The sequence below is a fragment of the Mya arenaria genome, chromosome 1 (assembly GCF_026914265.1).
Source record: "Mya arenaria isolate MELC-2E11 chromosome 1, ASM2691426v1".
Taxonomy (NCBI): Eukaryota; Metazoa; Mollusca; class Bivalvia; order Myida; family Myidae; genus Mya; species Mya arenaria.
Window position 1 is genome coordinate 31,702,134 of NC_069122.1, and position 22,903 is coordinate 31,725,036.

General features: G+C 34.1%; 1 protein-coding gene across 1 annotated transcript; it reads left to right on the top strand.

The window, feature by feature from the left end:
• Positions 1-1,838: 1,838 nt before the first annotated feature.
• LOC128226410 (uncharacterized) lies at positions 1,839-21,042 on the top strand. The gene is made up of 3 exons (XM_052936290.1): positions 1,839-1,954; positions 6,430-6,537; positions 20,415-21,042. The coding sequence occupies exons 1-3, from the start codon at positions 1,839-1,841 to the stop codon at positions 21,040-21,042; spliced, it is 852 nt and encodes a 283-aa protein (XP_052792250.1).
• The last annotated feature ends 1,861 nt before the right edge of the window (positions 21,043-22,903 follow it).

Genomic DNA, 22,903 nt, shown 5'->3' on the forward strand with positions numbered 1-22,903 from the left:
AGCCCAAAACAGAATTGCAGTGGTAACACGAAACTTATATAGTTCACCAGTTATTTTGTTTCTTATTAAGTGGAAATCGCCAATCATAACTAGATAACCAGTTACTGCTAGAGACCAAAACGGCATTAATACAAAGTGAACATTTTTTCTTTCTTTATTAGATACGAAACGACCTGTATATTACACTGCAATACAGTGAATTGAAGAAATCCTGACTAGCCTTCAAAGACGATTGTATGCTTTTAAGGTGAAGGATAATTAGCTATATAAGGAAAACAGTATATTTGAATGAATTTGGAATCATGCCAAACATGCTACGGGCATAAATCGGTGCAGGACTTTTACTACGACTTACAGCTCCAATGAACACTATTTTCGCAACTTTAGATATAAGTCCAATCATATGTGACAACATTGTACCAAATTGTGCACTTTTGGTTAAAGTTAGGAAACTTTGACTGTTGACACATATATATGTTTTGGTAAAAACAAATCAGGACCCACCTAAATTTCGTCCATATTGGCCACCAAAATCAAAGAAGGCCGCCATCGGACTTAATATTATAAAAAGGAGCTGTCATAAATAAATAAATGTTTTAATATCTAATATCTGGTGATTTATAGAGATATAACAGTGAAATAAAAAATGGTATTTCACTGTTTGACGTTTTGAAATTGAAGCCTACTGTCACTTCCAAATCAAATGTCAGCGCTCAGGGCTGGGACACAATTTCAAAGGCGTAATTTCTGAAATGACGTTAAATTCGCATACAATTTTGCGCGCTTTTCTAAATACCTACAATTAAATGTAGAACTATATACGTTTTAGGCTTATTATAAAGTCAGAGAAAAAATTGTTGCTTTCAGTTTAAGATCGCAATATATCACCTCGTAAACACCGTAAGTAAATATTACACCTGTGGCTATGCTATTCGTGGCATACAGATTTTGGTGCTTTGGTACTTCCAACGAAGAGGTGCGGGGACGGATATTCCGCGGGGATTTTACCAGTTATTAGTCCCCGAAGGGCGTGCATTTCACCTTGGATTGGCTGAACCAAAGTCAAATTCCCCGCTTTTCCCCGGACCTTTGGGCGAGGGGGGGATGTTGTGTGAAGGTTACCATTGACTGGTGCATAACCATTTTCAATGGTTGTCGAAACTCGCCCTAATACGACAATGCCAAGCATTTATTAAACTAAAGGTGGTTTCCATTTTATTTTCGTTTTACATTTACTGTGTTTGAAAATTATTTTTGGAATTACTATTATATATATTTTGTATGCCCATGCTAGCCTATTAAATTCTTTGACCACTTTGTACGCTTTGTTATTACATTTGAGTTTAATCTGTCGGATTAAATGATAATTTTATTTTTGGAAACCAGCACTCGTCAAACCGGAAGTGTTTTGTTCACATTTCGGAAGCTTATCACCAATTTTTCTACAATCTGAAGTAAATCCTGTTTGATGTACAGGGTGGACAGTCGCAAGAAATGACCCTTTACAGCCCAATGTAGCTCATTCTTAGCCTCATAGCAACATGTCTTTACAGGAGGGGATGTTCTAACCCTGTGACCAGGATCTACCCTACAAGCTCATGTAATGACTACATCCTTATGACTTTTTTTAAACCATTTATACCACCAAAAGCTCATTATTTAGGACCACCATCTGTACCAAGTCTAATCCAAACTGACTTTGATTGTCAAATAAACCAAGGTCCGTGCAACCTCTAAATATCCCTGCCAGGTACGTGGAAAAGCGTGCTAGTGATATAATACCATCCACTCTGTTGCTTGTAGTAATTGCGCAAAAGTACTTAACAGTCTGCATGAACATGAATAACCAATTCGCTGCAAGGAAGGACCGGAAGTCGAGCCCCCGTGGTGGAGAAGCGATTATAACCAAAGCCATCTTGGATGCATCTGAGATTGATATAGAGTCTAGTGCTGAGTTTGTAGCCGCTACCATACCATGCTCAAGCCTTAAAACTCAAATTATAGTATGAGCGGTCTATTTATACCTTATATCTACTTGGACACCATGGAAGAACTGCGTAGATGCCTCAGATCTTTCTCGAGCAGCCATACTAAACATACACTTTTTGTCAGTAGGGATGCCAATCTGCCCGACACACACTGGTCTTCAAATTCTGTTTCAACCAACAGATACCATATTCCAATAAACAGCTAACTTATTAAAACATTGCTAGACATTTTATGCGAAAAAATGTCGACTTTCCATCGCGTCTTTACAACATCCTAGACATATTCGCCACAAACAGACCTTCATTTTTACATAAATGCACTAGACCCTCGGCTCAAGTGACTATGCCAATGGTCTGACCGATACCAACGTCATACCATCAAGAAAAAGAACATATACCCGATCTTATTCACCTTATAAATCAGCTGCCTTGAATTGCAGGGTACCCTACCGACATAATTTTCACACATTGTGGAAAGCATTCAAGAAGGCGTTCACTGCTGCTATATGTAAGTTTGTCCCGTCCAAGATGACATCAGCTCACTACAACCAGGAAGAAACGTGCCTACAATAAAGCCCGACGATCCAGTAAAAGAAAAGATTGGGACTTAAAGGGATCCAACTCACCACGAAAAGGGAATGCAAGAAAGCCCACAACCAGTATATCAGCGATCTTGCGTCAGACGACAAATCCAAGATGTTTTACACCTTTGTGAAAAGTAAAACGTGTGACAGCATGGATGTTGCGTTATCCATGAGTGATGGAATGAACCACATTGATGCGATCATAAAGGCAGAACTACTGACCAAGCAGTTCTTGTCAGTATTTACCTATGAGAGTGATACAACGATACTAGAACTCTGATGCCCATTCTATTAAAGTTACTAAATATGGAAATTGCTTCAAGTCTCAACCTCACAAAGCTACAAGACCTGACTCTCGAATCCTGAAAGAAATAACACCAGCCCAAAACAGAATTGCAGTGGTAACACGAAACTTATATAGTTCACCAGTTATTTTGTTTCTTATTAAGTGGAAATCGCCAATCATAACTAGATAACCAGTTACTGCTAGAGACCAAAACGGCATTAATACAAAGTGAACATTTTTTCTTTCTTTATTAGATACGAAACGACCTGTATATTACACTGCAATACAGTGAATTGAAGAAATCCTGACTAGCCTTCAAAGACGATTGTATGCTTTTAAGGTGAAGGATAATTAGCTATATAAGGAAAACAGTATATTTGAATGAATTTGGAATCATGCCAAACATGCTACGGGCATAAATCGGTGCAGGACTTTTACTACGACTTACAGCTCCAATGAACACTATTTTCGCAACTTTAGATATAAGTCCAATCATATGTGACAACATTGTACCAAATTGTGCACTTTTGGTTAAAGTTAGGAAACTTTGACTGTTGACACATATATATGTTTTGGTAAAAACAAATCAGGACCCACCTAAATTTCGTCCATATTGGCCACCAAAATCAAAGAAGGCCGCCATCGGACTTAATATTATAAAAAGGAGCTGTCATAAATAAATAAATGTTTTAATATCTAATATCTGGTGATTTATAGAGATATAACAGTGAAATAAAAAATGGTATTTCACTGTTTGACGTTTTGAAATTGAAGCCTACTGTCACTTCCAAATCAAATGTCAGCGCTCAGGGCTGGGACACAATTTCAAAGGCGTAATTTCTGAAATGACGTTAAATTCGCATACAATTTTGCGCGCTTTTCTAAATACCTACAATTAAATGTAGAACTATATACGTTTTAGGCTTATTATAAAGTCAGAGAAAAAATTGTTGCTTTCAGTTTAAGATCGCAATATATCACCTCGTAAACACCGTAAGTAAATATTACACCTGTGGCTATGCTATTCGTGGCATACAGATTTTGGTGCTTACTCAGTGAAATATATTACGACCTTACAATTTTCCTGTACATATTAGTAAAAAAAGATCAGGTTAAATTTACTTGTTAAAAGAAACACTATAAAATTTAAATATTTTATTTTTATAATAATCTTTTTTGCTGACATTTTCCATTTCAGAAAAAAATGTATGCTTATGTTATGGACGTAAAACCTGTTTACTTCTTGAAGTTCATTATTTTTTGTATATTTATTTTTGCTGCATATCAAAATGATCGGCAAAGTCTGTAAACGGAAGTGATGGACCTAACTTCCAACGCTTGGTGTGAGAAGAGGTCCAAAGAAGGCCTCGATGAAATTTTAATACAGTGAAATTGTTATGTCTAAATATCGCTATTTTCTTTACTCGAGTAAGGATGAATATTCACATGGATATTACTTCTCTAAAATTTACTAATCTAAAATTCTACTTTAAGTTTGCCTACAACATTGACAATTTAAGGTATTTACCGGTCATTTAACCTTCAGAGTATGAAAAACAACAACATTTTTTTCAATATCCTTTTCTTCTTTTTAATTCTTTTTAAGTTAATTGATCTAATTGGACTTTCTTCGAGACTCATATATTACCAAATTTGAATGCTAAAATTTCAAATACAATAAATTATAAACGCTATCACACTCCTATAACAGCTAATAGGCTGGAAGTTATCAACTTTAAACACATTCTTGATTCTTACCTTTTAAAGAAAAAACTAACAAACGTGAATACGTGCAGTTCAAATGTTTTCTGACAGGAAGTCATGTATTCTATTTCTCTTTAATGACTGCAACATAATATCGCTTAGTGTATCAGAGATGTATTAGATACAGATATTGATACCTCGCCTGAATAATATAAGCCTAATTATTTTGTTCAACACAATACCAATTACAATATAAACGGGTAAAAAAAATTACCTTGTGCAAATTTTGCACACGTTGCATTAAAAAGCAATTTACTACGACCTAACACTGGAACAAGCCTTTTTTCTCTATAATTTTAATAATAATATAACCTTAGTAAACTCATTTTAGGATGAATTTACTTGTTAAAAGAAATACTATAAAATGATAAATGTTTTATTTATAGAAAAAGGCTTTTTTTATTGCTTACCTATTCCTGTTAAAAAATATGTATGCTAATATAATGAACCCAAACCCTGTTTACTTCTTGAAGTTCATTATTTTTTGTATATTTTTGTTTTGTTACATGCCAAAATAATCGGCAAAGTCTGTAAACGGAAGTGATAGCCTAAATTTCCAACGCTTGGTGTGAGATGACGTCCACAAAGGCCATGATAACATTTCAATCCAGTGAAATTGTTATGTTTAAGTATGACAATTTTCTTTATTCAGGTAGGGATGAATAACCCATTTTTTCAATGTCCTTTTCCTCTATAATGTTTATCGATCTATTTGCACTTTCTTTGACACTTCTATGCTACCAAAATGGAATGATTAAATTTCAAATACATTAAATTATAAAAGCTGGCACACTCCTATTACAGCTAATACGTTTAAAGTTATCAACTTTAAACACATTCTTGATTCTTATTTTTTTTAAAGCATGAAAACAAACGTGAATACGTGCAGTTAAAATGTTTTCTGACAGGATGACCTTTTACTGCAACATAATATCGCTTAGTTAGATAGAGTGGTTAATATTTAAACCTTTTGCTTCTGAGTTTTTTCTGTAGCTTTTCGCATAAATATTGTATCAAATACAGAAATTGATATCTTACGTGAATAATATTAGCTTCATCATTGTTAGCGACTACCTAAAAACACTTTCTTACATGTTACGCATTTCAAAATCAAGGTCCAAATCATTTGTATGTCAAAATGCAAATATGACCAATTTAGACAGCGCTATTATTGAAATCATCGTTTTACAATCACAAATAAGAATGATATTTAAACTTTTTCATATATTAAATTCAAGTTAACTATATAATGTCCCTTTTTTCAAATCAAACGAATATTTTATCAAAACAGCGCTGTCGTTATGGATCATATTTGCATTTTCACATTATATTTATTTTGACCTAGATGTTGACTTTTGCAAAGCGTAGTATAGTATGTCCATATGAAGTACATTATGAAACACTTATATTATATTTTCATTACGATATGTTGCGTTTTTATGCTACGTATGCAGTTTTGATCCTGTTTATATGGTAATTGATAACATTGAATTTTTAATAAAATGTCATTAGTTATCCTGTCAGAAATAATTTAAACTGCACGTCTTCACGATGTTTTCATTCTTAAAATAATAAGAATCATGAATATGTTAACTTCCAAAGTATCTGATGAAATAAGAGTTTAATAGCTTGTATCATTTAATGAAATTGAAATTTTAGCAATCCATGTTAGTTGCATATAAGTCTTAAAGGAACAACAAATAGATAAATAAACTCTCTACAACTCCTCTAAATTTGACACACAAAAAATGAAAGCACGTTTCAAAAAAAAGCATTTTTTAACTTATTGTAATAGCACGTATTACAGCGTCTTCGCCGTCAATCTGTACGGTGTGGTACTGGCCTCCAACGCCTATATGCCGATCATTATGAAGGAGAAGGGAAGGGTGGTGAACACGTCCAGCATCTGCGGGAGGTTCGTTTTCGAGAACGCGTCGTAAGCGGTATCCAAATATGGCATCGAGGCATTCTCTGATAACTTGAGGTAACCAGTAATGACGTCAGTTCTGTCTCGGTACTTGTCACATATTCCTTTTTTTTATTGTACGTCAAGTTTAATCACATAGACTACTTGTTTGGACACGTAAAAGAATATGACCATATCATATTATCTATCCATATTTTGATCGATGTATGCTTTTCAAGGTAAAACAAGTACACCCACCATTAGGATGCAAACATGTGTTATTGCATTTTGTTTAAATTGATAAACCATAACATAGTTTTTACAGGATTAAGTTTTTGAATAAAATCATAATGCCGCTACTATTATGGTATGGTTTGTTAAAGGGAGGTATAAGACAAAATGTTACTATGACTATATAGCAGTGCTAATCCTGTTTTCATTAAAAACATATTGTCATAACTGTATCTATGAAAAAACTATCGATTAAAACTTTCAAAATATCCGAACTTAAAATTTTGTAAATTAAAAATGAAACTTTACCAGTAGCATTTTTTGTATTAATGTCAATAATGACAGATGGATAACCATTAAATTTAATGCAAAGGGATATTAGCTATCTCTCAGTAAGATATGTTAAAAATTTGTAACTGATAAGTGACATCTGTTACACGTATACTTTTCTTTTTAAAGCATGATCATTTCATGTTAAATGATATTATATTAAACTAGGACGCTATCTATATGAGTTTGCCGAAAATAAACATGGATATTGACATTTATTTTACCTCACTTTTGTCTACAATGGTAAAATCCCATTACCCGAAAAAGAGATATTTTGACTGTCCAAAACATTTTCAACCTTTTTGACACGTGACCAAGCGAAAATTCACTGTCAGGTCATGTGACCGCAGTGACATTTTGAATGTCATATAAGGCCAAATAACTGCCTCAATATTTTAGCTTAATCATGACGTGATTGCCTCCCGTATACACATACAGCCGTGACGTCACTATTCAATGTGTACACAAAAACATCACACGACAGGAACTGTCAGTTTTTGAAGGAATTTTAGCATAATTAACGGTGAATGTTTTTATCTACATACAATTATTTTAATATGTTATATTTTGTTTACCTTTAAAACATTTTTAAACTTTTTATGAACTTAATTTTGTTTTTTTATGAACTTACGCCTCGGGTGACATTCTGCTCTCGGGTTGACAATATCAATGTCACACATGCTGCCATATGATATTTATATAGTGTAAAACATGACGGCCAAAATTTCAACTCTAAAAAATCTTTGACAGTACCTATTCTTAAGAAAATGAAGGAATGATATAAGTGTGTTATGTTTGAATTAAGTTTTGAATAAAGGTTTTTGATAAAAATGATATAATTTAAGTAAAAAACACTTTCTATTGTCATGTTATATCGTATATCTCGTCTCTGTGTGTTTCATATAGCATATGTATCATATTTGTCCATGCTACCACTACTACTACCATTTCTACTACTACTACTACTACTACTACTACTACTACTACTACTACTACTACTACTACTACTACTACTTCTACTACTACTACTACTACTACTACTACTACTACTACTACTACTACTACTACTACTACTACTACTACTACTACTACTACTATTACTACTACTACTACTACTACTACTACTACTACTACTACTACTATTACTACTACTGCTGCCACAATTGCAACCACTACTACTACCACTAATACTTTTACTACTACTACTGCTCCGTAATTGTAACCACTACTACTGCCACTAATACTACTGCTACTACTACTGCTTCCACAATTGCAACCACTACTTCTGCCACTACTATACTTGTATCAAGATACAAGAATCTTTATTTAAAGTCGGGTATGTGCTTAATGAGCTATTTTCCGACATAAATAACAGACACACATAACATATCAAATAAAAACAAACAATGAGCTTGTGACCTGGAAATAAGAGTATATATGTAAAAGTGAACACATATTGTAGCATGCATACAAATACAAATATAGGATAAGAGCATCGAGAACAGTGATAACACTAACAAGTTTTCCCGGCTGTACGGCCAGTCTATACGCGCACGGTTTCACTAGTTGATATACCACTGTAAATTGGATAGTTGTGTCAAAGGTATAACTAAAAGGGTAATTACATACATTGAAGTAGCAAAATTGTAAGAAGCAAAATATGCCAGGGAATAACAGCCTGGTATAGTAGATAGTAGTTTGTAAAAAACAACAACTTACTAAGTATAATTAATCTTGCATGATAGGAATTTTTTTATGGAAGTATTGCTTACAGGAGGTATGATATGTAACATAATATTTTGATATTACAGCTATCACCGCTAAAGAATGTTAATTGAAAAAGTAAAGTCGTAAATCATAAACAAAATATTTGCCGAAAGAAAAACACAAGTAGTTGTATGTGTTCGAGAGAAGTTATATTATTCGAACAATCATAATAAGATATTAGCCCATGCATTTTAATTAAATAAGTTGTTATTTGCCAAAGAAGTCCGCTGAAATATTTTCTGGTATTTGAATGCCATATCTTGTTCAGTGGGTGTAAGCCATGCCGCTGAAAATAAAACTCCTTTTCATAGTTTGTACATAAGACAAACTTTTAAGGATAAAAGATATTCAGTGAAACATCTTATAGTTCTCAATTTCTTCTATTTTTAAAGCAAAAAGGTATTATTTACACATTAAAGAGGTCCAGGTGCGGATCAGCCTTTTAAAATTCCAGGTAGTTTTGGGAGCCCCTTATTTGCTTTGGAGGGGTGTTCCATACCTGAGTGGCCTCAAAGCGGAAATATTTTTTCCATAATAAGTTGTTCTTACTGATGGAACGTCTACACAGTTTTCGGATCTCAGATTGAAATTACATGTCCTAATGTTACAAGATTTTAAACATATTCTGGTGAGATACCATACAGACATTTGTAAGTTTCAATAGCAATGTATCTTAACCTGCTCAAATGTAATGTTTGCAATTGAACTCTATGAAGAAGATTTTCGTAAGTTGAGGTGTAATCATTAAAAACAATTTTTAAAGCTCTGTATTGAATCTTTTTCATTTTTTCTGCGTTGGTCTTGCTACAAAAATGCCAAACGACAGGACAGTAGTTGAAATTGGATCTGATAAAAGATTTAAAGATAATAAGCTTAGCATAGGTTGTCAAAAATTTGCTTAGTCTTTGAAGAATATTCAATTGCTTAGCAGCTTTATTGCCCATTTTAGAAATCAGGGCATCAATATTTAATAAACTACCTCAACACCTAAAAGTTTCATTTGCTCTTCACAAACAATGGTGTGATTAAGTATATTGAATTGTTTTATTTCTTTAACTGACCTTCAGCCAACTGACATTGCCTGAAATTTTTCAGGGTTAGCCTGCATTTGATTGGAAGTAAACCAGTTGTAACCAAAATGTAACTTTTTTCTTTAAGAGTGATCTTAACAACATCAGGATTTTTTTCACAGACATAAAGATTATTGCCATTTGCATAATTATACAAAGCTGCATTATTGGTAAGTAGAATATGTCGTTTAGGCAGATGGTGAAAACTAAAGGCCCTAATATTGATCGTTGTGGCTCGCCTTTCAGGGTAGTTTGACATCCAAATGTTGTTCTGAATGCTGCCAGGAAAGGATGAAAAATGTTATCAAAATGACTAATCAGTTGTTCAGTTATGACCCGTTCATATAATTTGGACATTGATTGTAAAATACTGACTGGTCTATATCAATTTCAATAAAGGGGTCATCTTTTTGTATTATTGAAAAGGGGTAACTCGTGCTTGCTTAAGCCTATTTGGAAATGATCCTTGGTTGATAATTTCATTGGCCATGTTTCGGATGGGAACCTGTAAAGTATCTTTGCCAGCAATGATAATGTAAGGAGGAATCAGATCTATACCAGTTGCTTTTTTGGGATTTAACCTGTCAATGTATTTTCCAATATCTTTATCGGTGACCGGGGTAAAGTGAAAGTCAGGAGGCATTTGGCAGTTTTCCTTTATTTTGTCAAGACTAGGGTGTTTATCTTTAACCATGGTTCCAGATATTCCAATACTTTTCGGTTATATTATTAAATGTAAAATGAGTTCATTTTATTGGCCACCAGCTTTGATCAGAAACCAAATTCCATATGTTTTGTTTGAGTATTATTGGGTTATCTGATTTATTTGTAGGTTTCTGTGAGAGAAAATGTTAATTTGTCTGCCCGAAGTCCTTAGATTTGGGTCCTCCACTACACCGTTCTTGGAAATAAACAGCTATAGATTCTCTTTACACCTTGGTTTTGAGATTTCTGAACTTAGTGCAGTTTAACCAGTTGGCCATGTTATGTTATAGGTGTTTCTTGCTTGACGAGCTTTATAAATTAGTTTACGGTACCTAGAATACACATAAGGTGGTGGATTCGTTTTTTGGGGGTTTTCTGTTTTACTTGGGCATGCTCGTCAATAACTTGTTTCAATAGGTGTTCGTGAGCCCAATAAATATCGTCCATGTACTCAAAGATATTGGCGAGATGGGACGGTACATGAGAAAGATGTTCATTAATTGATTTGTTGTCAAGGTTCTTGTATGACCTGAAAGTAACCTTCTTTTTCATAAATGGCTCACATTGTTTTCTATAACTGGTAGCTATGAGGTTGTGACAGTCGCTTAGGTCGCAATTAAAGTTTTCAGTTTTACTCATAAAAGAATTTGCATTGGTGAGGATGACATCAATGAGTGTGGGCCTGCATTTTTTCCAGGTTAAAGTTATCACGAATGTTATGAAAGGGTTTACATTTTTCTCTTTTCAGTAAGTCATAATTCAAATTTCCTGCAGATAATATGTTCAAAAGTTAATAACATTTTGTCCAAACACTTAGAAGTATAATTTTCAAGGTCTGGATCTGACATTACTACCGATGCTACAATTGCAAACACTTCTACTGTCACAATTGTTACCACTAAGTAATGTCAGATCCAGACGTTGAAAACGCATGTCGAAACAATTAGGCCCTAATGCTACGCCCCCTCAAAGTGTAGTTATAAAAACATGAGCGAGTACCAATCTGCGAGTTTTCACTAAACAACATTGATACATTTTTATTTGAAAATACTAGCATCACATTTTTACAGTAACAGGAGCTGCATTTTTGTATGTGAAAATCATTTGAAAAAGTATTTTTTAAGCTATACCTCCAGTTTATCCCGCCAGCTGCTCAGGTTCTGTTCGAGTCAGTGATTCAGTTTTGAATATCGTTGGTACTTCCCAAACAGTTCTTTTTACTAAAGCATCTTGTGGACCATGGGAATTAATCAGACATTATACGAGACACTATCTTAGTTATATACTCGCTTTTATTATGTTTTCGCTAATTATTTAATCCTTAGTGGCACTGAGGCTTTAAATTTTATAAAATTAGCTTAATTTTAGAAAACGGACAGATAGGCCTTATTTACCAGGCCCTAATTTCTCGAAACTTCTTAAGCTTAACAGGCGTAAGTCGCTTATTTCAATTAGCCAAAAAACATACTGAAAATGGATTTTGATATAAATGAAATATGGTTTATTCTGCTTATCATATAGTTTATTCCTACATAATTTCTAAAAACTCTTTAAAAAGTAAATATAACTCATATTAAAGTACAACGAAAATAGTGAGCTTAGCTTAATCCTCTTATACTGGACTTAAGAAGATTCGAGAAATTGGGGCCAGGTTAACTTGTATCAGTTTAATTTTTACATGATGACTGTATTTATCTTATTTTTCATTAAACACATTCTGTCATAGCACTCGGTAGGTTATTGTACTGAAAATAACGAAACAGAAAATAAAATTTAAAAGCTATTGTAAAAATATAGTGATGTGTAGCCTAAAGTTAATTTTTGGCAAGTAACACCCAATTGTTTACCTTATTTAGAATTTTAACATGATTCATTGACATTGTTACTTTATTAAATGTAATCTGGTAAGTTGTATACACGGACATAAACAGTTGGTATTGATAAATGAATGGATTACGCATTTGATATTCAAAATTAACGGATTTGTCTTGGAAAATGTAATAAATACATCAAAACATATTTTTTTTGTATCAGTTTAGATTTGGCTTCCATAACTCCAATTAAGATATTTTTATGTTTACTACACATTAAAGTTATGGCGTAACACCAATACCAAAGTCAACCAGAATCAACTGACTAAGATGATCCAAAGACGGCAATTGATTCAATTTTTTGCTTCGGCTTCACATCGTTTATTTAGTTAAAACCTATTGCAGTTATGTTGAAAATAAATTATAATGAATGAAAACAATTAAAATGTTCCAAATTTTGTAGATTTATAGTCATTCAAAATAGAAAAAACAGCAAAATAAACTTCAGATTTGTTAGGTCAAATGTAGGTGACCGTTAACGTGGGTATATTCTGAATATCTTGTTATTACGTGATTCAATTTGAACAAATCTTTGACTAAATTAAGCAATGTTTATATCGGATTTATTATAACGGTTAATCACCTATCTTTAAAGCGTTTTTGATTTTGAAAATATGTTTGTAAACTGCATTTTACTTCATTTACCTGATGAAATTGTATTTTTGTCTTAACAATGCATACAAGTGAAATAACAGCATGACATACAAATGTCACGAATTCTGGTAGGGTTTGGATACGGCGTTCTCTTTAGCGAACACGTCCCATAAGGTAATATATAATGTTTAAATAGTTAAATATGTTCTCTTGAAAAAAACAACAACAACAATACATTGTTACACCAGGTTCTTTGCACAATGATGCATTACATCGGAATGGTTACAAATAGTAAATGCGCAGGATCAGTGTATGGTGATATCCTTAAGCAAACAGATTTTAGCAAGCACAGGAAATCGACTCAAACATTGGTGTGAAATGATATATAAACCTTAGTATAACCTAAAACTTTCAAAAATAACGATTTCAGACTAAAACCCGGTCCCCAGTAATACATTGAAAGAATAGAGCGTCAATACGGACATACCAAAAATGCGGTTAGTCAAATTTGACAGTTTTCTATAACACAAACCAAGAAAACTTGAAATACTCGTTGATAAGCTCAATCCATAACCTTAACAATGATATACAACAATTGACATTTCTTAAGCTAAACAAACACAAATCACGCAAATAATTAATCAAGTCAGTGGTCAGAAATGTTTCAGAATCATAAATTCAACGATTCTGCCCCTGTTAAAACGAAACTGTTTGGCTAGAAAATAAATCTACAGATGAACAACCATGGCCGTAGCACTTCGCACTTATTTCGAGGTTCGCTTTCAAAAGGACTTAAATATGGTCCTTGATTATAATTCATATATAGAGGTTCTTGATTTGTTAAACTTAATTCGAACAAGGTTCGAGACACCTTGAAAAGATTGGTTAATTTTAGATGAGTTTCATTGACCATGTACGTTTTGCGCTTATTTTATGTATGCAGTAAAAACCAAGAACTTATAGCTGTTCCACAAGTGTAATGGACACGCGACAAACACTTTTTTGCGGTTAATGCCCTAGATTACTTAAGGCCTCACCAAATTGATAACTTGTTCATCGGATTTTTCCCAAAAAATAGTGGGGCGAGCGAAGAGCGAACAAATATAAAAAGTCACTTTTACTCTCATTTTATTAGTTTATTAACTAAATAATGTACAAGGATAACAGTCAAGTGAAAGAATGACACATGATGATACAAGAAAGTTTTATGCAAATATTATTTTTGAGATCAAACAAATGCTTTTTGAGATTAAGCAAATGTATTTTTTTTTAAACTTTTAAATAAATGAAAGAAAGAATTTAAAACCACAGTTTTCTAGTCGTTAAACATGTTTTCAAAGTTGTTTAAAAATACCCCATGCATGGCTTAGCTAAAGCCTGGACTCAAGAGCGCCAATGGTCACAGCCACCTGCCTGCCCAGCGACATGCCCAAAACTAATTACCTAGGTTTTCCACTTTTTGTTTTGAAAACCTGGTTAAAAATGATTATCTGTTAAAGAACGTATCATATCTTATGACACGGAAATGACTAGACAAGGTGACTTGAAAAATAATTTTATTGCAAATACCTAAAGTATATTCATTTGCAAGAAAATATAAATTTCAGTTATCAATATTGCAATAACTACAAAATAGACGTTGGTAGCCATTTAAGAGCCGGTAGGGAATTTACAAAAAAAATAAATTCACCGTACTGTGAACCCTTTCGGCGCACAGAAATTTCCAGCCAGCACCAGGTTTATTTTTGGCTTTCTCAAAATTAAACGCCCACCTATTTTAAATTAGCATATTTTCCTTATTTTTAGATAAAACAACAACACTTTTATTTCCTTTGTACTGCAAATACTGATTGGGTCAACTTTCGTATATACCAACACAAATTTTCCAATAAAATATAAAAAATGGGCAATATTTCTTTCATAGAAAAAACAAACAATTCATTATCAAATGAATCGCGGGAAAAGACAAACCACTTGAAATCATCTTTAAACCTAATATTGAAAAACTAATGGCAACAATACATTTAACATATCATAAATTCACTTTATCTAAAATCTTGCGGACTTAAAAACACGGACTGACAAAATGACATGATCAAAGCAATATACACCTCTCCTTCGAAGGCTATAAGAACAACTGAAATGTTTGTCTCTGATAAGAATGAAACAAATGCAAACACGACAGATAGTAGTGCGCACCTATATTAATTTATTTGAAAATTACTTGTAAATGATTTCCTGTAAATTTCAACTGCTGAATGTAAAATTAACCTACATAACAGGCAAACACATAGACAACTGTGATAGACCAATGCCTCAACAATCACAATGCAGTTCAATTTTTTATAACAACGTTATGTCAAATTAAACAAAATGCATACATACATGCAAGGTTCACTAACTGCATTTAAACTGTTTTCTGATTAAGTTTAAGTCCAGTATTTGTATCTTGATCTGTATGGGTCTTAATTTAAGCCCTGCTTATGAAGAGCCAATATTTCTTTATATTTTCAATTATGCTAGGGTTTATAAGATTAATTGCAGCCAAACAAAAGCCGTACTTGCAATGTATTTCAACATAAATATTTTTAAGGAATAAATGCCTAAATGACTGTAGAGAGTAAAAATGTTTTCAAGTTATTATGCAACATATTTTTCTCTTGATAACAGCACGTGTCTGTTTCATTTTTTCTATTTAAAAAGAGAAAAACTGAAAATAACATTTTTTATCAGTAGTTTGTACATATGAAAAGTCAGACGTGCTTTTAAGACAATCTAAAGCTTTGGTATATGATGGATGCAATAATAAGGATTTATCACAGGATTTATTTTTTGGGGAAGATAGGCCAAATTGAAAAAAAATACCAGTGCAATAAAGCAGTCACCAATGCAATAATTATTTAAAACAAAATGTTATCACAAAATCCTTATGTACTGACCATTGGGTTGATTAATATTAGTGCCTGTTCTGACAGTAGCCACATAAAGCTATGATACATATTATTACATATGAGGCAAAGTATGAGTCGGTGGCTTGCTAAGAAATGAAGATAAAGCAATTCTTAAATGAAAAGATGCAGCTGACAATTATCACATAACATGAGGACTGGAAAGTACACCCATCATCGCAATATTTTGAGCACCGGTAACATTTGTATTGGATGAAAAAAATAACATGACACGGGATCAGCACTAAATCTTGAGCAGATTAATTATGTGCAAACAATTAAATATACATGGTCACATAAGCACAATAACATTGTAGGAGGAAGCATATGTAACAGAGTGAAAATGTTACAAAATGTGAATAATCCATGTATTTCACACAAAAATCAATGTTTTCCAGCAGTGAAACTAGCTGAACAAACAAAATTTAATATATTTACAGCGATTTGTACTAACAAATTTCATATCACACAACCATTTTCAGTTCGTAGAAAGAATTTTACTGAAGAAAGTGTCATTTAAAATAGTGCTATTTGTTTGGGGAATATCCCATTTTTCTTTTAAGTTTCGAACTGTAAACTAAACAACCAAAATGTTGTTCTTTATTTTAGAATCTTGGAATATTATGTTTTCTGTAAGTTTACGAAACAATCAGTTGTGAGTACATGAAGTTGTTATTCAAATTATTTTATCAGTTCCATGGGAACAGTCAGCCTTGTGTCATTAGCTAACTGAAACTCCAGCATCCCATTCTCCAATAGGGTAAAGTAAATAACTACGATGATCTCTCGGTCTCCTATGCAAGGGTAGCCCAGATTCTCTGCAAATATCCATATAGTGACTGTCATATGCATACGGTTTAAAAACATAATTGCTTAGTGAAATGTATCTTGAAGCTGAAAAGGTTTAACCCCATATCTCCTTAATATGGCTATTACTTTGAGGTTCATATCGGAAACAATACAATTAAAAAACACTTTCTTAACCGTCATTAGCCGATTTGCAGAACAGAACAGAATGTTTATTTAACTTTAGCATATACAACTCATCGTTATAAACGCATAATAAAAAATAGCACGCATGTAATAAATAATGTAATTAAATAATTCATATGGATATTTTGGTGACTCAACCAACAATACATAATTGTTATGGTATACATAAATTCACATATTTAACAGCGATATAATGTGAAATTGTCTTTTAAAATGTCATATATTTATGTCTCTTATCTTAAAAGCCTTAATACAGAAAATGACTTCTTTTTTTTAACAGCATTTTATTATCAGAATTTAGTAATGATATTAATTTAATCATACAGGGACTTCTAACATAACGATATCCAGGAATAAAAGTCTGCCGGATATCATTATACATTAGGCAAACGAAAACAAACTGAAAGTCGCTTTCTTTATCGTCTAAATGGCACAGTGTACATTTTCCATCTTGTATAGGGATATATCTATATTTACCTTGTTCCATATACATAACAATATTAGTTTAGAGGGGAATTTAGCTTAAACATTTCTATTTTTTATATCATCAACTTATAACATGCAGTTAGATATTTGGAAAGTTTGCTTAACTTCGTTATAAAAGTACAATGATGACTGTGTCTCAATGGTAGCTCACCAACTATGTTATGTATACCTCTCATAATCTATTTCTAGATATGGCGACAATTGAATTCATATTAACAGACCCAGGGAATAACCACACATCCGCATAACCCGCTGATTGAAGAACACCTCTACTTAGAAAAACAAATTCATAGTCTGTGGATTCTCATCAAGATACCTGTATTGATCCTTTAATATTGCCCTGAAGATACAATTATATGTTTTCTCTTTGTATAATTTAAGTGCGAACAAATACCATATTGCGCTAAAAGCACGAGATATCGCGCAACAGTTAAAACCGTTCTCGATATATATGACTTCAATGGGCGATACACATTTGTTTGAACTATCCTTATATTTGTAAAATGTATTAAGCAAAAGAAACATACAGTACACATGGCGAATGTGAGATAACGGTCAGCAAACTGTAGTTCCCTACATTCGAGCGCATTATCTTAACTAACAAATGTGATAAATATTAGTCTAGTTATCTACGAGAACCATCCTGCGATTTGTGGCGAACATCACTTGTTATAATATTTAGTTATCTTAAACAAACTTGTAAAAGTTAATATATAATCAGCAATATCATATATCTTGTTTATGCTACTCACAGATATAAATGAGTGTGCGTCTGACCCCTGTCCAGCCTCGGTCCCTTGTGAGGATCTGGTTAATTCATACAGGTGTGTTTTTGCCACCAAGGATATAACAGGTCCATTTTGCACGACACGTGAGGGTTTTTCAGTTGTCTTATCCAATTTGTCGTGTTCCGTTCATGCTTTACTTGTGTCCATCCGTCTGTCCTCCCGTCTATATTGCTTTCTGAAATGGCATCATATTGAAATACCCAATAAAGCAAGGGAAATGTTGAATCTGTTTCGGCAAGCTCAAAATCTCGTGTCGCCCAAGATTGTATTCAAGGGGCACAATAAAGGTTGATGCTCACAAACGTTTTTTTTGTGTCTAATGCATTGCTATGTTGATCTTATTTGACTTAAATGATCATTAAAAACACGTATGATTAATGTACAATTAAAAAATATTAAGCTTTATAACTGTTTTTTTTTTTAATTAATAGTTGCGGCAAATTAATCAGTTCAAATGCTCCTAAAATCGCAATAATGTATTCTTTTTTTCTGTACAAATAAAATGCTTTTTGATTTACTCATTACAGTCACTTGAGTTAAACATATATATGCACTAAAATTAGAAAATATATCCAGACGAAATGGCGACGATTTTCAGTGAGAAAAATTTAACAAAAACCTATATAATTTGTTAGTAAAAGAAGTTAAATGATTTATTTGGTCACACAAGCACATGCTGCCAATAAACATTGCAAAAACAGTAAGCGTGAGCTAAATAATCGACAATGGGAAGCAATAGCTCTACAAAAAACATCTCGACTGGCCAGAACCAAAGTCGTAAACCCAACATACTGTTCATTGGCAGCATGTGCTTGTGTCATTATGCTTAAATAGTTATTCGTGATTTGTGAAAAAAATCATGCTCCATTTTAGTTCAGTTTGGACTACAATTGTTTCGACCTTATCATTGGCAAATGACGAATATACTTCTATCAGACATCGGGAATCCTTTTGTTACAGTTGCTGCTCTCTTTGGCGTTATCTTGGTAACATGTATTTATACCTATCTTAAAGTAATACATTTTTATTCAATAGACTTCATGTTGTTGATTTCAAATTAATTTCTTAAAACACTTTTTAAAAAAACCCAACAACAACAACAATATATTCGTTTGGCTATGAAAAAAATGGAATGAAAAAAGAGCGGGATGAAGAAAATGAACGTGGCGGGGTTGAGAAACTTGTTTGCCAAGAAGCGAAAAGAAATATATGTGTAGAAAGTATCGAACTGCTTACGGTTTTAATTTATTCAGAAAACAATATATTCATAATTTTAAAGGGTTTTAGTAAATAAGTATCGATGGATGTCGCATGGATAGCGAAAACAATAATACGTATGTCGGCAAACCGATCAATCCACCCTTTTTGAATTTGATACAGATATCTTTTTTAAACATATACACCATGACCTTTCAAAGCTGGGAGCCCAACACATTGTTGGGTAGATGTAATACAACGATTGCCACATAGTTAGGTAAACAAATGAACGGATACGTAATGAATATAAGGAAAGTATCAAACCGGTGGCAAGCAATTCACTTTCAGGCAGTTAAGTCTTCAAAAGGCCGGTGACAAACAGTGACGTCTTCAAAAGGCCGGTATCAAACAGTGACGTCTTCAAAATGCCGGTAACAAGCAGTGACGTATCAAAAAGTCCGGTGACAAGCAGTGGCGTCTTCAAAAGTTCTGTGATAAGCCATGAAAACTTGAAAAGCCCGGTGACAAAAGGTTAATTCTTCAAAAGCCCGGTGAGAAGAAGTGACGTCTTGAAAAGCCTGGTGACAAGAAGTGAAAACTTCAAAAGCCCGGTGTCAAGCAGTGACGTCTTCAAAAGCCCGGTGACAAACAGTGACGTCTTAAAAAGCCCGGTGACAAACAGTGAAGTCTCCAAAAGCCCGATGACATGAAGTGAAGTCTTCAAAACCCCGGTAACAAGCAGTGAGGTCTTCAAATGCCCGCTGACATGCAGTGACGTCTTCAAAAGCCCAATGACAAGCAATGATGTCTTCAAAAGACCGGTGACAAGCAGTGAAGACTTCAAAAGCCCGGTGACAATCAGTGACGTCTTCAACAGCCCATTGACAAGCAGTGACGTCTTCAAAGGCCAGTGACAAGCAGTGAAGTCTTCAAAAACAAAGTGACAAGCCTTGACGTCTTCAAAAGCCCGGTGACAAGATGTGAAGACGTCAAAAGCCCGGTGACAAGAAGTGAAGACGTCAGAAGCCCGGTGACAAGGAGTGAAGTCTTCAAAAGTCCGGTGACAATCAGTGACGTCTCCAAAAGCCCGTTGACAAGCAGTGAAGTCTTCAAAAGCCCAGTGACAAGCACTGACGTCTTTAAAAGTCCGGTGACATGCAGTGAAGAATTCAAAAGCCCGGTGACAAGCAGTGAAGTCTTCAAAAGCCCAGTAACAAGCCTTGACGTCTTCAAACGCCCGCTGACAAACAGGAACGTCTTCAAAAGCCCGGTGACAAGTAGTGACGTCTTCAAAAGCCCAGTGACAAACAGAGAGGTCTTCAAAAGCCAAATGGCAAGCAATGATGTCTTCAAAAGCCCGTTGACAAGGAGTGACGTCTTATTCAAAAGCCCGTTGACAAGTAGTGACGTCTTCAAAAGCCAAGTGACAAGCAGTGACGTCTTTAAAAGTCCGGTGACAAGCAGTGAAGACTTCAAAAGCTCAGTGACAAGCAGTGACGTCTTCAAAAGCCCGTATTATTCAAAAGCCCGTTGACAAGTAGTGACGTCTTCAAAAGCCAAGTGACAAGTAGTGACGTCTTTAAAAGTCCGGTGACAAGCAGTGAAGACTTCAAAAGCCCGGTGACAAGCAGTGACGTCTTCAAAAGCCCAGTGACAGACAGAGAGGTCTTCAAAAGCCAAATGGCAAGCAATTATGTCTTCAAAAGCCCGTTGACAAGGAGTGACGTCTTATTCAAAAGCCGGTTGACAAGTAGTGACGACTTCAAAAGCCCAGTGACAAGTAGTGACGTCTTATTCAAAAGCCGGTTGACAAGTAGTGACGTCTTCAAAAGCCCAATGACAAGTGGCGACGTCTTAAAAGGCCGGTGACAAGCAGTGAAGACTTCGCAAAAGCCCGGTGACAAGCAGAGAAGTCTTCAAAAGCCCAGTGACAAGCATTGACGTCTTCAAATTCTTGGTGACAAGCAGGGACGTCTTCAAAAGCCCGGTGTCAAGCAGTGACGTCTTCAAAAGCTCAGTGACAAACAAGGCATACTTCAAAACCCCGTTTACAAACAGTGAAGTCTCCAAAAGCCTGGTGACAAGAAATGAAGACTTCAAAACCCCAGTAAAAAGCAATAAAGACTTTAAAAGCCCTATGACTAACAATGAATTCTAAAAAGCCCGGAAACAAGCAAAGAAGTCATCTTAAGTCCGGTGACAAGCAGTGAAGTCTTCAAAAGCCCGGTGACAATCAGTGACGTCTTTTAATGCCCGGTGACATGCAGTGACGTCTTCAAAACACCGATGGCAAGCAATAAAGACTTCAAAGCCCCGGTGACAACAAATTAAGCCTTTAAAAGCCCGTTGGCAAACAGTAAAGTCTTCAAAAATCCGGTAACCAATAGGTATGTTTTAAAATCCCGGTTGCAAACAGCGTTTAAAAAGTGTATTAGCAGGCTCTAAAGTCTTTAACAGAATCGACGCAAACAGTAAAGCCTTAAAAAGTCTAGTAGCAAACAATGAAGGCTTCAAATCCCCGTGACCAACCAGTAAAGCTTTCGATTCGAAAGTCCGATAAAAAAACATTGAAGTCAAAAGTCCGGTAACAAACAGTAAAGTCTTCAAAACACCGGCGGCAAATACTGAAATCTTGCCCGGTGTTGCAGTTTGAACGAGCGAAATCAAAATACGAATTTTCCTTCTATTTTATGAAAGAAGGAAAACAATATATCTATACATATTTTTTGTTGTGATTGGAAATCCTCCTTTAACCTGTAATTGGTAGTATATTCTCCATGCAGTCTTCGTTTTATAATTTTTTTGCGGGTGTTGTCTGAGAGATTTCATAACATATTTTAAGGTGTTAAGGGCTTAACATTAAATTAATTGTATTCCTTCATAAGGTTTTCGGAGAAAAAATGAGCGGTTGCAGTAAAATTAAAACAAAACATAAAAAGAAGTAATTTGTTGATTTCCGTGTAAGACTGTATTATATTCCACGAGTGGGGAAGTCAAGTTTGAAACTGTAGCTTTTCAATGAAACAAGTGAAGTAAAATACAATATTACACTTAAATCGACATTTACTGTTTCTTTCAAGATTATTCGCAAAGATTTATTGGATTTATTATCTTAATACGACTATATGCAATATCACTTTGCTACCCGTGCAGAATCGATTGACGATAGCATGGATTGTCGTTCGTTTGTACTTTGTACGAAAGCTAATGTTCGAGCATTTTGCTTCCGAAAAACGATTGAAAAATCGAATCGCCATTTCCCTAACAATCGCTGTTGTGTGTATTTCCAAAGTATTTTTTAAACAGTTTAAATTGTGATCAGAGAACAAGTTATCTTTTTGACATGATTAACTGGTTCAAAAGTTAGTTTTGATAAAGGGAATAACTACAATTAA

Excerpts from the sequence above, each read along its gene's own strand:
- LOC128226410 (XM_052936290.1), top strand. The coding sequence starts at position 1,839 with ATGAATAACCAATTCGCTGCAAGGAAGGACCGGAAGTCGAGCCCCCGT. Across the intron at positions 1,955-6,429 it reads GATATAGAGTCTAGTGCTGA|CGTCTTCGCCGTCAATCTGT; the intron begins GTTTGTAGCCGC and ends CACGTATTACAG. Across the intron at positions 6,538-20,414 it reads ACGTCCAGCATCTGCGGGAG|GCCAGTGACAAGCAGTGAAG; the intron begins GTTCGTTTTCGA and ends ACGTCTTCAAAG.